The following is a 16,723-nucleotide window of genomic DNA, read 5'->3' on the forward strand; positions in this document are numbered from 1 at the left end:
AAAAAACTTAATATATTTAGTATAGTTATGTTAAAATTTGATTAATGTTCTTGATATTTAACTAATACTAAATTTAGTATATTTTTTAAAAAGTTTTGAATTTTTTATATCAAAATTTCACCTAGTCGCATTTTCTCCACAAATTATATAACATTTTTCTAAAATTTAACATTTTATTCTTTTTCTGTCTACGTCAGAAAAATATGCATAACTTTTTAAAAAATAACAGTTTTTTTTAATTTTATAACAAACGAATTGTAGGTTATGTTTGTGTTAGATTTATCTTGATTAAAAGTTCCTTTTTAATTATTTTAATTTAAAATCAGTTTTTATTGAATATTTTTGATGTAATGAAGACTTAAATATCATTAATTTGTAATAGTAATTGCTTTTCTTTCTGCATCTTTACTCAAAAGATTATGAACATAACCTAAAAATTTTTGCTTCTTAGGTACTTTTCTTGGGAGCGCGTCACATTTTTATATTAATTAAATTTGTTATGCTATTTATATTGACAATTATCTATTTTACTGCTGTTTTGCAAGGATATAATCAAAACTTTAAAAAATCCGAATTCTCGCGGAAATATTCAGGGTGCACTGACAGTGTTTTGCGTTGCGTTTTATAACTAGGCCGTGAGTGCAAATATAGGGAACATATATCTCCATCTCTCTCATACTCATGACCTAGTTACAAAACGCATCGATGAGACTTTTTACTTTAGTTTGATGCGTGAAGAAAAGTAGATTGAATGGTGGTTCAGACTGTGCAGATCTGTATAAAGGAACTGCGCTACTCGTATTATTCGAATCTTCAGTTTTTTCCAATTAAAGAAAATTAAAACTTAATTATTTTTATTCTACAGTAATGCTATAGTTAAGTAATTTTGTCAAAGACCATGCGATTTTCCTATTGAGTCTCTATGAAAAAATCACATCGACTTCGATATTCCTATACACCTAGCGTGGTAAAAAATCTAGTTTTCAATTTTGCATTTTCTTCAAGTCTTATTTTCTTGAATTTCAACTTAGGAATATCTGGTGAAATTTTGAAGTCGATATCTTAATAAATGACGAAGTTATAGCCGAATTTCATGATTCACCCATTAAATTTCAAATGCAAATTTTACAAATTGATTCAAAAGGCATTTTAATTTGAATTTGTACAAATTGTTCTTGCATTTATAAAAAAATGTTTCATTTGAAATTACATAACAGAATATGAATTATACATCCAAAATTTCCATCAATTTCATCATACTTTTATTCTTATGCTTTGTCAACATCCATTTCATCAGGACTTTCTTCATCACTTGAAGTGTCAGATTCGTCAGTACTTCCCTCATCTTCGGAACTTGAACTTCCGAGCCACTCTAGAGATGATAAGTCATCTTTCATAATAGTTGTCCATTGATCGAGTTTTTTACAATCTGAAGCATGGAATCATTTTGAGCGTAATTTATTTTTTCAATCTCAAAAATTGTAAATTGTAAATGAAGAAAATGTTTTTAATTCGAATTTTATAAGTTAAAGTACTTACCAAGAGAATAAAAGTCGTTGAAAGTGTATTGCCTGCTTCCATTTTCGAACATTCCTCCATATAAGTATAGAATATTGTGTTTCACTGCTAGACCTGGATTAATTCTTGGACATGGAGTAAATGTACCGACTTTTACTTCTTCCAACACAGCACTGGAAGTTTTTGGAGCTGGACCGACAGTCATCTACAAAAACGCATACAAATCGGGAAATTAAATTCAATGAAGATGAAAACCGTAATTCTGCGGCGTGAAATTTTAATACAAAGTTGTGGACCTGGATTCAGTCTCAAAACTTGAAGGACGGTTGGAAAGAGAGATTATCAGGTCACAGGTTACTGTGACTAATGATAGTAATAATTACCGTAAAAATACCGTCGTCATCTGTTGTAGTAACTTTTTCTTCAACGGCCTCTTCCTCAACAACCATCGATTCTTCATCGTCATCAATTCCTTTCTCTTTCCTTCTCTTTTTCCGATCCTCCTGTTCAAGCTTTTGACTTACTGTAACTAATAATGCGTCAAAATTTAAGAACCTGGTTCTTAAATATATTATTATTTAAAAGAGGATTCATTTTTTTAAACTGAAAGGTTTAAGAAGTACATGAAGTTGATAAGTTATCATTAAAGTTTTTCAGTGTATAAAAGGAGTATATAAATATTAAATGTATTACCAAGTTTATGCGAACAATGAATAGACAGATAGACTACCTTTATGCCATTGATATTTTTCTAAATTTAATGCAAATAAATCGTTGAAAAATATCCCATTGAGGTCCTCTTCATTATCATCGTCATCATAAACGCCTCCAAATAAGTATGCCAAATTTGGCTGAACTAAAATTGCTGTTGAACTACAACGAGGTGATGGTTTAATCCCTCCTTGGTTTACTAACGTCCATTTCCATTTTACTCCCGTCACATCGTTTTCTGTTAAATTACCAACAAAACACAGCTATAATGTTGAAAATATAAATTATAATAATACATTTTCTTCTATGTCAACTCAAAATAAATTACGTCATTCAACAATGGAATCCCCCTAATATGTCAATTTAAACAACCAGAATTTTGATGAACATTTGTACAAATGTGTACAAATTTTCCCAGTGCGTCTAGTAGTTTTAGAAAAATGTATGAAACTTACTATCTGGATTCAAGACAAACATGTCTGTATGAACCTGGCCTTTATCAACATCTTTTTTTATTCGCTGCTTACTGTAACCGCCATAAACGAGAAGTTTATTATCAGAAGTTGGAAGCACAATACATCCAGATCTTGGAGCAGGTGCATTTCCTGAAACATATTTGCCGTGAGAAATAATAATAAAGGCAAAATATGAGTTAATTTCTTTCAACAAAAGGTAGTCAATTAGTCATTACCCGATACTTCTATTTTGCTCCACGTATAACTACTTAGGTCGAAGATGTGAACATCATTAAAATATTTGTAATCCCTCAGATTATCGTGAAATCCACCAAATATGAATAACTGTTTTTTCATGTAAGCCATTCTGTGACCACTTCTTGCTGATGGACCACCAGACGCTCTAAGTAATTAAAAAAATATTGAGAAAAAATTCACATTCGAAGCAAAGGAAAATTCTCTTATTTTTATCCAAAGGCTGAAACAATACTCACGTTATCTTTTCCCACTTCTTTTCTCCTAGACGGTAAACCCACAAGTCCCGATAGTGATAAAACTGTGACTCTGATTGACTCGTGTATTCGCCACCAAAAATCCATAAATCTCCTTTAGCGGATGGAACAATTGCCGCCTGGTGACCACACCTCGGAGGTGGTGCACCTGGTGCTTTTGTAACGGACCATTCTCTTTTACTTAAATTATAAAAAAATAAATCGTTGTAAACAATAGTCTGCAAGAAAGAATTTCAATTTGTAATTGAATGTCAATGCAATACACGAATTCCTTGAAGGAAATAAAAAACATATTTTACTTTTTGGCCATCGTGAAATTCACCTCCGAACATAATCAACTCATCTTTGAATGGATGCACGGATAATGTGAAGTTTAGTCGTCGAGAAGGAGGTGCAATAACACATTCTGTAACTCGATTGCGTTTGGCTTCTTCCTTTTCAATGTTGGCTACTATTTTCTCAATGTCGTCCTAAAAATAGCATCTGTTTATTGACAAGAAATTGAGTATTTTATATTCTATATTATTATTTTTTAGAATATAATATTCAAGATAAATAGAAAAGTTCAAATCAGCTGCAAAAAAGCATTATGTATTTTTTGAGTGACCTCTTGTTTTTTCCTGAATTTGCTTCTCGATCATTTTGAGCCAAAAAGAGAAAAAAATCGCTCTAGCCGCATTTGAGAAAACTTATTTTTTCTTTCTTTTAATGTAGGTCAATTTATTTTTAAGAAAATAAATTAAAGTAAGTATTTTATTGTTGTTACAGGGTTTTCACAGGTCAGGGAAAAGTCAGAGAAAACATTCAATTATTTTCATAAATAATAAAATTTCATCGCAGAATTTCAAATATTTTAAATACAATTTTAAATAAATTCCTCGAAAAATGCAATTTTTAAAAATTTCATTAAAACTAGGCGAAAGAATACAATTTTACGAAACATTCAATTATTCAATTAAATAATAAAACTTGTTGCAATAATTTAAATATTTTAATAAATAACTTTTAATTCGTCGCAGAAAATCCATTATTTTCAAAAAAATTTTAAGTAATTTTGCGAAAGAATTCAATTATTTTGGTAAACAACAAAATTCTTCCCATAAAATCAACTTGTACTAAAACAAAAAATGTTTGAGCCATGGCAAATAAAAATAATTGGGAATTTTGACGATATGTTGGTTTGACCTGGAATGCCTCTAATACTAAGGATGATGCTTGAAAAATTAAAGTAAAAATTTACAAAATTTAAAATTAGCGAAATATTCTTTAAAAATTAATATGTATTTTAGCGAATCCTCTTAATTTAAAAAAATCTGTCGACATATTGGATCCGCCATTTTGAATTTTTTAAATCAGACTTTATATTCGGAATGAACAAAACAAAGTAATTTGCTCGTAATTATGGTTGAATACTTTTTGCCTGTTTAGAATTCTGAAAACTTAACTTTTATACCTACTTATTATAACGAAAAAATAGTTTAATTATATACCTGATGAGAAAAAGGTTTTTAATTAATTGATAAACAAATCAATTTTATTTCTTAAATTACGTCAAAGTTATAAATAAAATATTGTATAGAATCGAAATATTTTATTATAGATTTTTAACAATGAAAAAGTAGAAATATATTATAATTTATTGGGGTTAATTTACCTCGCCGGCTTCAGAAAGTTCTTTTTTTCTTTTAGAATTAAGTTTCTTTTCTGTTTTAAGAGCTGTTTTTTCTATGCCGCTAATTTTTTTACTTTTATTTTTTTTACCCATTTTGTTATTGTAACAAAATTGAAATTTGTCTTCTATATTTTTGAAAATAAACAAAATTATAACTTCCGCTAGTAATCAGAACATGCGACATTTGTTTTGCTTCGAATACCGAACCTAACCAAAAAACAGCAAACATATCTGCATCTCTTTTGCACTCATGACGCTCATGACCTCAATATACAAAAACGCAACAAATCCGTGTGAGTGAAAGAGATAGACATATATTATTTCTGAGATGGTGTTCACATACTTGCGTTCGAACGCTGCGTTTTGCTTTGGATAATGAGAGAGAGAAAAAAAGACATATACCTCTATCCTTGTTACACTCACTGCTCAATGCAAAACGCAGAGTTTCGAAAGCGGAAGAATTTACAAAATATTGAATATATCTCTATCCTTTTCTTATCTATGCATTTCGTTAGCAGCGAATGTATTATGCTTTAGCCTTTATCTCTTCTCCTTCTCCGTTCTCGTTCTCGCATGTCCGACAACGCTTTAAAGGTGCTTGCACACCTTAATTTTCTCCATCGTTTTAAAACAATTATTAATTTTAAACTACAAAAAAATTATTTAATTTTAAATTAATTTAATTGCTTAATTAATTATTAATAAACTGCATATATCATTAAAATATTTCATTTTCATCTATTTAATATTATTGGTAATATTAACCCACATTAAATAATCAAAGTTTTGGAAATTTAGCCTATAAACTATTTTAAATAAATGACATTTAATTCTGTTTTTTTGTATTTTCTATTTTAAATTTTTAAATCATTAGTTTTCATCTGTATGTGCTTTGAATGAATTTATTGTAAGCAGACCTTAATTCATGTTCCTCTCTAGTATCGCGCTTTTCATCCCTGTGTTGTGAATGAATTTTGCTGGTATTAGTGCCATAGATCTTTCGGGAAAACGAAAAAACCACGAGGTGCGATTAGAAGGCGTTCTTACATATTAAGGAAAAAATAAGTTAATATTAACAACAAAACAAGGTAAAAACAGTAAACTCTTAAATTGCGAATTTTTAATTTTCATTTATTATTCTTACTTATACACATCTCAATATTTTTCCTGTAAAAAAATTGTTATAACAAAAAAAAGCATATCTCTTTGTCTTTAAATATTAATCCATTTTTGAATTAAAATAAAAAATTATTGTAAAAATTTAACTCTACATAAAAATCTCTGATTTAGAAATGCTATTTTTCTACATTATTTCAAATTGATATTTCTTTCGTCATCTCGGTCTAAAGTATCATCTCGAGCACATGGCGATACATTGTATTCGTAAAAAACATTAATTTTACTCAAATTTAAGGCAGAACACGAAAGAAAATTTTATTTTTTTAAATTAAAGCACTTTTTGTTAAGTACAAAGTTTTATTTCAGTAGTAACAGAAATTTTATTCAGCTTTGAACTCAATGTGATAAAAAGAATATTATACAAAATTAGTATTCTAGTTTTATAATAAAAATGATAATATAGATAATATAATTCTAAATATCGAAAATCAAAATGTTTTGCTCTTTTTCGCATTCTCATCACAGGAGAAATTATTTTTATAAATTTTTGTCTAAATTTTCATATAATGGAAATGTATTGCTTTAGTTAAATTGTAAAAGAAAATTATACTTTAGACAATGTTTTATCTCTAAAATGTTAAAAATTATTAAAAATTTTGCATGTCACTTTAACCTCACTTAATTCATGGATTGAAATTTATTAGTTCTCTCTATTACGCGACACTTAAAAAAAATATTTTTAATGACTTTGATTTTCCCAAGTTTTAACCTAACTATCAAATTACAATTAAAAAATTAGAATTATTTTTTACTTAGTATCATGTTTTGCTTCATTTGCAACATGCAAATTAAAGAGAAAAAATGTTAAAATTAAATTAATTTTAAATTAAGCAATTATTTTTGATAATGCTTATATCTATGCTTAGGATTTTAAAATTTATTTTATTATGTTTGCAATATTTACAAATAAATTTTATAACAGACTTTGAATTCTAGGAATTTTGCGATAAATATTTAAAAAATCATCTTTTTTCAGTACAAAATAATTTTTTCGATTTTTATAGTATATGAAATTTTAATTTACTTTCTTGAAATTTTTGGGAATTCAGATTTTAAGCATTTCTGACATGCAAAACTTTAAGAAAATTCTGAATTGAAATAATTTTTATAAACATTTTATAGACTTGAAAATTTAATAAACTTTAACATTTGGAGCAAAATTCCTCAACTGTCCAAGTCAAAAAATGAATTTTTTCGAAACTTTGCCAAAATGTTACTATTATTAGTAGAAGTGTAAATATTAATTATTCTTCAATTTTATAAAATATTTTTGGAGTTACGGAGTTTCAAAATTTTGACTTTTTTGAAAATATCTTTTTTCTATTTAATAATATTGATAAGTAAAATTAATTAAGTTAAAAATGTGAATAGTACAAATTTGGCAAAGTTTCAAGAAAATTCATTTTTTGACCTTGACAGTTGAGGAATTTTGCCCCATTTGTTTAAATTTGTCCTTAGTGGATATTCAATTCTTGATAATTTGTTTCATTTATGAAATGTTTTAAAAAAATGCTATTGAAAATACTATTAAGGAATTAGTAAAATTTATATTGTACCATAATATCTAATAAGAGGTAATTCATAAACTAATTTTTTAAATATTTAAATGTTCAAAGAAACGCCAAAATTTTTTACTAGATTTAATTTTCATTTAACAAAAACAAATTTTTGTATAAAAGCAAAAAATTCTGAAATAAGTAAATGTTGAATATACATTATATTTCAGTTAAGTATATTCTTTTTGAAAATATATTTAAAAGGAAAAAAGAATTTGGTCCATTTCCCTCTCCTTACTTTACCACTTTTACATTATGAAAAGCAAAGCAAAATATTTATTAATTAATTTAATTTATTGAAAATAAGAATTTGCTTTTTATGCTTTTCTTGTGCTTTTGATTTTGTTCTGTCAGCAAAGTCAAAAAACAATGGAATTCATATTTAAACAATATTTATCATATATTCATATTTAACAGCAAGAGTTCATTACTTAGTAAAAATATTAATGAATGTTGAGAATTAAAAATGTTCCCAGTCAAAATTTTGTCTTCTTTTTAGTGGTGAAACTTTGACTATGTTTGACTATACGCTGCAAGCTAAAGTTTGATCGACCTTTGCCCAACACCAGAGGCGTAACTAGAGGCAAATAGACCCTCTAGAAAAATATTTTATTGTAACTCCTTGACGTAGAAAAGTAAAAGCATTTATGATTTAGGGCAAAAGTCCGGGGAAGATGAGGATAGTTTTGTTTAAGGTTTATAAAAATCAAAGAAAAAGAGTTTTTCAGTGTTGCCACAGTTTAGGCAAATTAGGAAAAAATCTGTAAATTTTATCAAAAGTATTGACAAAGGATTAAATTTCTGAAATTTATGAAAAAATTCTGGCTTTTGTTTTCCAGTAATAATAGACAAATTTTCAAATGTTAAAATATTAAAAATATATTGAAAATATAAAATCATATTAAAAACACTTAATTCTTCAATTTTTTCTTCACGGTATAAACTTTTTCGTTCTCAACCATCATCAAGAAATGCACTGCTGCACTGGAATGCGTGTATCTCCACCATTTTTAATTTTTTTAAAAACTTTCGTACTTACATAGCTTACAATATGTAATAAAAAAAAATAAAAATGTCTGATCTTAAATATTTTCGTCAAAAAAATTCTTAAAAATCGTCCAATTTACATGCGTTCAGGGTGGCGTAACCCCTTAAAAATATGAGATTCAATTTCTGTTAAAAACTTTCATAAAATTATCATACAAGATGGAAGTAAACTTTTATTATTTACAAAGAATTTTTAATTAAAAGACTTCTCGACATAATCTAAATGACATAAGTTTTATGTATTTTATTATAAAAAATTATCACAAAACATTTAAATCACTAAATTATGATAAAGTTCGACTAAAAACGAAACGATTTAAATATAAAAATAATGTTATATACACTGCTTTATTGGAAATAAAAAGGCGCATCTTTTTCTTCTTTCAATTTTTTTCGTGAGACGAATATTTTTGATAATAATGATAAAAAAACTGAAAAATTTAATTATAAATTTTAATTATAAAATTTGATTCAAATTTAAAACATAAATTGACTTATTGACAAATATGAATTAATTTTCTACTTTTCCGAAACAAATCTATTTACACTGCGAAAATAAATGACTTATTTGGTATCAAAGATAAGATGTAAGATAAAAATAATATCTTTTATCTTAAAATAAGATGTTTTATAATGTATCTTATTTCAAAAATGTCTTGTTTTAACAACAATTGAAGAATTAATTTTATTTTAGAAACCTAAGTTACTTCAGAAAGTTTTTTTAAGTACATATCATATAGATGGAGATTTTAGTGATAAGATACTTGTAAATCTTTTGATACGTCACAATTTTAAGTTTCTGAAATGTATAAAATACTTGTAGGTTTTAGATATGTGCCTAAAGTTAACCTCACAATTTTTTTTCCAAAAAATATTATGTAAATTTGTAAAGTATTGTTATGAAGATAGTTTTATCATCTTAATTCAAATAACCTAAAGTCTGACTACCAAAGAATCGTAAAAATGCCTACCAAAATATCTGAAATTAATTAAATTAAATTAAGAAACTATTCTAACATAGGGGCAAAATTTCTGAAGTGGACCACCCCCAAAAAAAAGTTCTGGGATTGATTTGGTACTTCAGTAATTTATTCTCCTATATAAGAGTAACAAATTCCTAAAATATTAAAATTTTTGAAAAAAAATTGTAAACAGTAGAGGGGTAAAAGTTTTTACATTTTCGAGAACGTTGACATTTAAAATCCCTATAAGTCGAATAAAACTTTATGGATTTTAATTTATGAATAACGGATTTTTAAGCATTTTTCGTGTACTTTCTCATGCTTGCAATAAAATTTTCAAAAAAAAATTTTAACTCCTTTTTTTCAAAATTAATTTTTATTTTTGATTTTTGACCGATTTGGGTATTTTTATTTATTTTTTTTTTAATAATTTCATTGGAAAGCTGGAAAGCTTTACACTCAAAATTTATAATCAATCAAATATGTAAACTTAATAAGTAGAAATTCAGCTTAACATTTTTTTAACAGTATAATAATTTTTAATTTTACTCAATTTTAATGTAAAATTTTCAAAACAGGTTATTCTAAATTTTTTTAGTAACAGTATTGCTGAATTAGGTGCAATCAGAACCCGCAGCTCTGACGGGTGCACCAACAGCGCAGGCCGCGCGCGCGCAACGTCTACAGTTTTATTACATTTCTCTTAAACTATTTTCTGTCCCACTCTAAAAATTACATGTCTCATTGGAAAAAACCTCAGCTTTCCAATGAAATTATTTTTAAAAAAATTAAAAATACCCAAATCGGTTAAAAATAAAAATTAATTTTGAAAAAAAGGAGTTAAAATTTTTTTTTGAAAACTTTATTGCAAGCATCAGAAAGTACAAGAAAAATGCTTTAAAATCCGTTATTCATAAATTAAAATCCATAAAGTTTTATCCGACTTATAGGGATTTTAAATGTCAATGTTCTCGAAAATGTAAAAACTTTTACCCCCCCCCTACTTTTCACAATTTTTTTCAAAACTTTTAATATTTTAGGAATTTGTTACTCTTATATAGGAGAACAAATTGCCGAAGTACCAAATCAATCTCAGAACTTTTTTTTTTGTTGGTCCACTTCAGAAATTTTGCCCCCATAATAAAAAATGTCATAAAAAAGAAGAAAGTCTAAAAAAATCTGTTATCTAAGTTATTGGGATCTGAAATTGCATGGAAGTAGCCTTGTTGTGGCAGCCATCTTGATTTTCTATTTCTTTCCGTAACATGGACGGATTTCTATGACATTTTTGAAATCAGTTAACCATATTTTTTTTTCGTTCTTTATAAAAAAATATGAAATACGTATTTTTTTATTTTTGTATAATTGTCTAAATTTTCGAAATTTTGAATTTTTAAAAGTAGACCTATTTTCAGTAGCTTATGAGGGGCCATCCATAAACTATACGTTACCAATTTAGGGGGAGGGGGGGTCAAAGAATATGCAAAATTGCATTTAACGCAATGGTAAAGAGGGGGGGAGGGAGTCTAAAAAGTCTGAAAAATTGGTAACGTAGTTTATGGACGACCCCTAACTTATAAGCTTGAAAGTATTGAGTTTCGAAAAAGTTGTCAAAGAAAGAAAATTTTGGTTTGTCTTCAACTTTTAAGTAATATAAAAAAATTTTTTTTATAAACAAATTTATTTTTATTAATTTGATTTTTAATTTTAATTTGATAATAAAGAGAAAATTTTTCTAAAAATTCCTTTAAAATACATCTATATTTCTGAAGAAAGTTACTCTCTAAATATGAATAAGCGGAAAATCGCTGATTGGGTATAGCTATAAGAATGCAGCTGATTCAATCAGCGTATATAAGCTAAAAAAATCAGTGACTATTCGCTGATTCATTAGTGTATATACGCTGATTGAATCAGCTGCATACTTATAGCTACCCAATCAGCGACTTTTCGCTGATTCAAATTTAGAGAGTAAATATTCATTGTAGAGCATTAAGATTTATTTATATAAATGATTCTTTTAAAACAATTTCCATTTAAAGTTCTCAAGAACTTAAAAATATTGTTTTTTATTTTCAGATGTACAGATTCTCAAAATTAATTCGAAGCAATAACTTCAACAGACTTGCAACACGAACATACGCGAAAGATGTTCGCTTTGGTGCAGAAGTTAGAGCTCTTATGTTGCAAGGCGTCGATATCTTAGCAGACGCAGTTGCAGTGACAATGGGTCCAAAAGGACGAAATGTCATTCTTGAACAAAGTTGGGGCAGCCCCAAAATTACCAAAGACGGCGTTACTGTTGCCAAGGGAGTTGAATTAAAAGACAAGTTTCAAAATATTGGAGCAAAACTAGTTCAAGATGTAGCTAATAATACAAATGAAGAAGCCGGAGACGGCACAACAACAGCCACAGTATTAGCCAGAGCAATCGCCAAGGAGGGCTTTGACAAAATCAGTAAAGGAGCGAACCCAGTTGAAATTCGTCGTGGTGAGTGTTTTCGTTTTTGCATTGTGATGTCCTCTTTCAACTCCGTGTAAAAATTTATTCTTTATTTCCTCTACTAATTCACATATTTGGTTTTTAGGCGTAATGCTTGCGGTGGAAAAAGTAAAAGACGAATTGAAGGAATTAAGTAAACCAGTGACAACTCCTGATGAAATTGCTCAAGTGGCAACCATTTCTGCGAATGGCGACACAGCTATTGGAAATTTGATTTCCGATGCTATGAAGAGGGTTGGCAAAGAGGGAGTTATAACAGTGAAAGATGGAAAAACACTGAATGACGAGTTGGAGGTGATCGAAGGAATGAAATTCGATCGCGGATATATCTCGCCATATTTCATGAACTCAACTAAAGGTGCAAAAGTCGAGTTTCAAGATGCACTCGTTCTCTTTAGTGAGAAGAAAATTTCATCCGTACAGAGTATAATTCCAGCACTAGAGCTAGCCAACTCCCAGAGAAAGCCACTCGTCATTATTGCTGAAGATGTTGATGGAGAAGCTCTTTCCACTTTAGTTGTTAATCGATTGAAAATTGGCCTGCAAGTTGCTGCCGTTAAAGCGCCTGGATTCGGAGATAATAGGAAGGCTACTCTTCAAGATATGGCCATTTCCGCTGGTGGAATTGTCTTTGGAGATGAAGCTAATTTAATTAAATTGGAAGATGTACAGGTAAGAAAAATTATACAATTTTAAACTCTTATTTAGTTTTAGTGAATATTTTTTTATTGCTAAGAATTGACAATCAGTTGCTTTAAATATTTTATTACTATAGAGTATTAATGGTAATTGATAATGATTTTCAGTTGAGCGATTTGGGTCAAGTAGGAGAAGTTATTATTACAAAAGACGACACACTGTTCCTGAAGGGAAAAGGTGAAAAAACGGACATTGACAAGAGAGCGGACCAAATTCGAGACCAAATTACAGAAACTACATCCGATTATGAGAAGGAAAAATTACAAGAACGCTTAGCGAGATTAGCCTCCGGTGTAGCTGTTCTGAGAGTCGGTGGCAGTAGTGAAGTAGAAGTTAACGAAAAGAAAGATCGTGTTCACGATGCTCTAAATGCAACGCGGGCAGCTGTAGAAGAGGGCATTGTTCCCGGAGGTAAATATTCAAAGTTTCAGTAAAATATTCAAATATTTATGTAAAAATAGATGAAAGAGCTATCAAACTAGGATCATTTTTAAGTTCAATAAATTTAGAGTCAAATAGGCTAAGATATTACCAATTCAATAATCCTGACGTGAAGCAACAATTTCAAGGTCATTTTCGAATTCAGTGTTTCATAAGAAAATTTGGAATTTGTAGTGTCTTTTTTGTTTGCCTCATAAATTATATGAAACTACCACAAATTCTATAATACAAAACTTTCAAAATATTTTTCTATTTCTGCCAAGAATGAATATTTTTAAATTATTCAATTATTTCAAAAGTTTTTACGCAATTATCTTGATAAATAACCAAATTCTTCAAAGAAATTCAATTATTTTTAAAAATTTAAACGAATATCTCGTCAAGAATTCAATTGTCTTTATAAATAGTAAAATTTTTCTACGAAAATTCAATTATCTTTTCAAAAATTTAAATAAAATTCTTTGCAAAATTTTTGATTTAATTATAGGAAAACATTCAATTATTTTCATAAATACATAATAAAATTTCATTTAGCAATTTAATTATTTTCATCGCAGAATTTCAAATATTTTTAATACAATTTTATATAAATTCCTCGAAAAATGCAATTATTTTTGAAAACTCTATTAAAATTTTACGAAAGAATTTTGCAATAATTCAATTATTTTCATAAAAAGCTTTTAATTTGTCGCAGAAAATCAATTATTTTCAAAAAACTTTAAGTAACTCTGCAAAAGAATTCAATTATCTTGATAAACAACAAAATTCTTCTCATAAAATAAATTATTTAAGGAATTTTAATAAAATTATTTTCCAAAATTCAATTATTTTGATAAATATCAAAATTCGTGACAAGAATTTAATTTTTTTTAAAAGTAATAAAATACTTTGCAGAAGTTAAATTATTTTTAAAATTTCTTTAAAATTCTCGTCAAGAATTAAATTATCTTTATAAATAGATAGCGAAATTCTTCTCAAGAGTTAAATTTTTGTCAAATTTTTAATAAAATTCTTAGCAAAATGTCAATCATTTAAACATTTAATAAAATTCATAGCATGAATTCAATAATTATTTTCATAAAGTATTATTTAAATTCTTCTCAGGAATTCAATTATTTTTTAAAATTTTAATTAAATTCTTCAAAAAGTTTTCAATTATTTTTAAAAATTGTTATAAAATTCTTTAATATAATAAATTTCATTAAAATTTTAATTAAAATCCATTTTAAAAAAATTAATTATTTTCCAAAAGTTGTTAATAAAATTCTTCGTAAAAATTAAATTATTGAATAATTTATTTATTTTTGTATTTAATTAAATGAATTCTCGTAAAATTTTCTAATAAAAATTGATTTTAAAATGAATTTCGGTTAAAATTTTAGATAATAATTGAATATTAAAAGCATTATAGCGTGAATTTTTAGAAAAAATTGAATTTTGAAAAGGTTTCAAATTAAAATCTTTAAAAATCTGAATTTTTCATATTTTTAACTAACAATTCTGTGAAATTAATTTTTTTAATAAAGTTTTATTACGGATTTTTTTTTGAAATTATTTAAAGTTTTTATTTTTTAATATATGTATATATTTAATTGAAGTATTTACGAAAAATTGAAATTTTGTAAAATTGAATTGTAAACAAATAAATATGAAAATTATCAAAGAACTTTTTAAAAAATTATTAAAAATAATACATTTATAGAAGAATTTTAGTTAAAAATTTTAGAAAACAATAATTGAATTTAAGTGATGAAAATAATTTTGAAGAAGTTAAGATAACAATATTTTATATTAAATAATAATTTTATTACTAGGTTATCTGTAATTATTATAAAAACATGAAGAAGCCGATGGATTTCTTCGTGTTTACAATAATATTCTTATAAGTTATTAAATTTCAAAAGATTTGAATTCGAGATTATTGAAAATTCTAACTAGATTTATATTTTAATTGATCTGAATACCTATATTTGCTATTAAAATATGAAAATTATTATTTTTTAAACAGTGTCATTTTACTTTAAATTACGTGAATTATATTAGCGTATATTTTTTATAGAAATACTCTCGAATCAAATAAAAATAATTTTGCTCAGTTGAAGAGCAGTCAAACTTGAATATTTTTAACAATTAATTTTGCACAACTTAAATTCTTGATCTTGAGTATGATACAAAGTAGTTTCAATAGAAAAAACTATATAATTTTGAAAACAAAAATAAAAAATGAAGTTCTAAAGTATCACTTTTAGGAAAATCACCTATTTAAATCATCAATGAAAAACTGAATAAACAGACGTGCCCCTATTTAAGGTAAATAATGAATTTCTTTTTATCACAGGTGGTACCGCTCTTCTTAGGTGCATCCCTGCCTTAGAAAAATTAGTAGGAGAAAACAAAGATCAACAAAATGGAATAGAAATTATAGCTAAAGCATTGAGAATGCCATGCCTACAAATAGCGCAGAATGCAGGCGTTGACGCCAGCGTTGTTGTAGCTAAAGTTTCCGAAGGTAAACTTGGTTACGATGCTTTGAACAATGAATACGTGGATATGATCGAAAAAGGAATTATCGACCCAACTAAAGTTGTAAGAACAGCACTCATCGATGCAGCCGGTGTTGCGTCTCTGCTGACCACAGCGGAGGCAGTAGTTGCAGAAATGCCAAAAGCTGAACCAGAACATTCAATGGGCGGCATGGGAGGAATGGGAGGCATGGGCGGTATGGGAGGTATGGGGGGAATGGGAATGTAAATTACAATAGTAATCTAAATGTTTCTGTTTCTACTTATGTTTTTACGTTTTTATCTAGTTTTAAATTATCTTTTACATACATTTTATAAAAAAAGAGAAAAAATTCAAAACGTAGTTAAATTAACTGAATTATATTCAAATGACTAAATCATATAATTAAATTTACTTTTTCTTATTTTCAAGAGTAATTAAAGTTCAAATTCATAGAATTCAAAGTCAACGTCACTGTAATGATAATAATGTCTTATATTCAAATTAAAGTCCTAAATTTTATTAAATTGGTTTCAATTATTAATTACTTTATCATTTGGGTGATATAAATCATGGGATATTCCCTTACATAAGGCAGTCGCACTATTTGGGTCTATGGTTAAAATGCAAATAATTCACAACTATGAAATTGCGAATTTCAGTTGGTTTTTTTCTTTATTATTTTCATAATTCAAGATTAAACTTATTCGAAAAGAATCTTATCTCAAATGTTGAAGATGCCTCATTATTATTTCAACGATTATAAACATGAAAAATTAAACGTACACGGAAAAAATTTTTTCGGAGAAAATATCCTCCATTATAAAGAAAGGATAGAGGTGCCGTCTCATTGATGGCTGATGCAGAAAACATGTGAGTATATGACGCACTCTCACCTCTGATGACTGCCTGTATGCTGTGTCTCCGCCTTAGGTGAACTATAATAGAAATTAAAGTAATGAATTA

The 16,723-nt window shown here is 27.2% G+C and overlaps 2 protein-coding genes across 2 annotated transcripts; one reads left to right on the forward strand and one right to left on the reverse strand.

The window, feature by feature from the left end:
- Positions 1 to 1,123: 1,123 nt before the first annotated feature.
- Positions 1,124 to 5,084, reverse strand: LOC122512340 (kelch domain-containing protein 4-like). Its single transcript, XM_043628115.1, has 9 exons — positions 4,851 to 5,084; positions 3,496 to 3,666; positions 3,179 to 3,414; positions 2,921 to 3,087; positions 2,685 to 2,834; positions 2,249 to 2,467; positions 1,902 to 2,047; positions 1,540 to 1,723; positions 1,124 to 1,429 (listed from the first exon to the last, which is right to left on the reverse strand). Exons 1-9 carry the CDS (start codon positions 4,959 to 4,961, stop codon positions 1,269 to 1,271), a joined length of 1,545 nt encoding a protein of 514 aa, XP_043484050.1. The 5' UTR covers positions 4,962 to 5,084; the 3' UTR covers positions 1,124 to 1,268.
- A 717-nt stretch (positions 5,085 to 5,801) lies between these two features.
- Positions 5,802 to 16,284, forward strand: LOC122512312 (heat shock protein 60A-like). The gene is made up of 5 exons (XM_043628070.1): positions 5,802 to 5,956; positions 11,692 to 12,103; positions 12,201 to 12,787; positions 12,922 to 13,225; positions 15,594 to 16,284. The coding sequence occupies exons 2-5, from the start codon at positions 11,692 to 11,694 to the stop codon at positions 16,004 to 16,006; spliced, it is 1,716 nt and encodes a 571-aa protein (XP_043484005.1). The 5' UTR covers positions 5,802 to 5,956; the 3' UTR covers positions 16,007 to 16,284.
- Positions 16,285 to 16,723: the final 439 nt, after the last annotated feature.

The sequence above is a fragment of the Leptopilina heterotoma genome, unplaced genomic scaffold, assembly GCF_015476425.1.
Source record: "Leptopilina heterotoma isolate Lh14 unplaced genomic scaffold, ASM1547642v1 Lhet_97, whole genome shotgun sequence".
In the NCBI taxonomy this organism is placed as follows: Eukaryota; Metazoa; Arthropoda; class Insecta; order Hymenoptera; family Figitidae; genus Leptopilina; species Leptopilina heterotoma.

Bases quoted from the DNA above. Each gene is read 5' to 3' on its own strand.
- LOC122512340 (XM_043628115.1), bottom strand. From the start codon at position 4,961: ATGGGTAAAAAAAATAAAAGTAAAAAAATTAGCGGCATAGAAAAAACA. The intron at 3,667-4,850 runs GTAAATTAACCC...TGCTATTTTTAG, and splicing joins AACTTTCTGAAGCCGGCGAG to GACGACATTGAGAAAATAGT. The intron at 2,468-2,684 runs GTAAGTTTCATA...GTAATTTAACAG, and splicing joins GTTTGTCTTGAATCCAGATA to AAAACGATGTGACGGGAGTA.
- LOC122512312 (XM_043628070.1), top strand. From the start codon at position 11,692: ATGTACAGATTCTCAAAATTAATTCGAAGCAATAACTTCAACAGACTT. The intron at 12,104-12,200 runs GTGAGTGTTTTC...TTTGGTTTTTAG, and splicing joins CCCAGTTGAAATTCGTCGTG to GCGTAATGCTTGCGGTGGAA. The intron at 12,788-12,921 runs GTAAGAAAAATT...AATGATTTTCAG, and splicing joins TTAAATTGGAAGATGTACAG to TTGAGCGATTTGGGTCAAGT.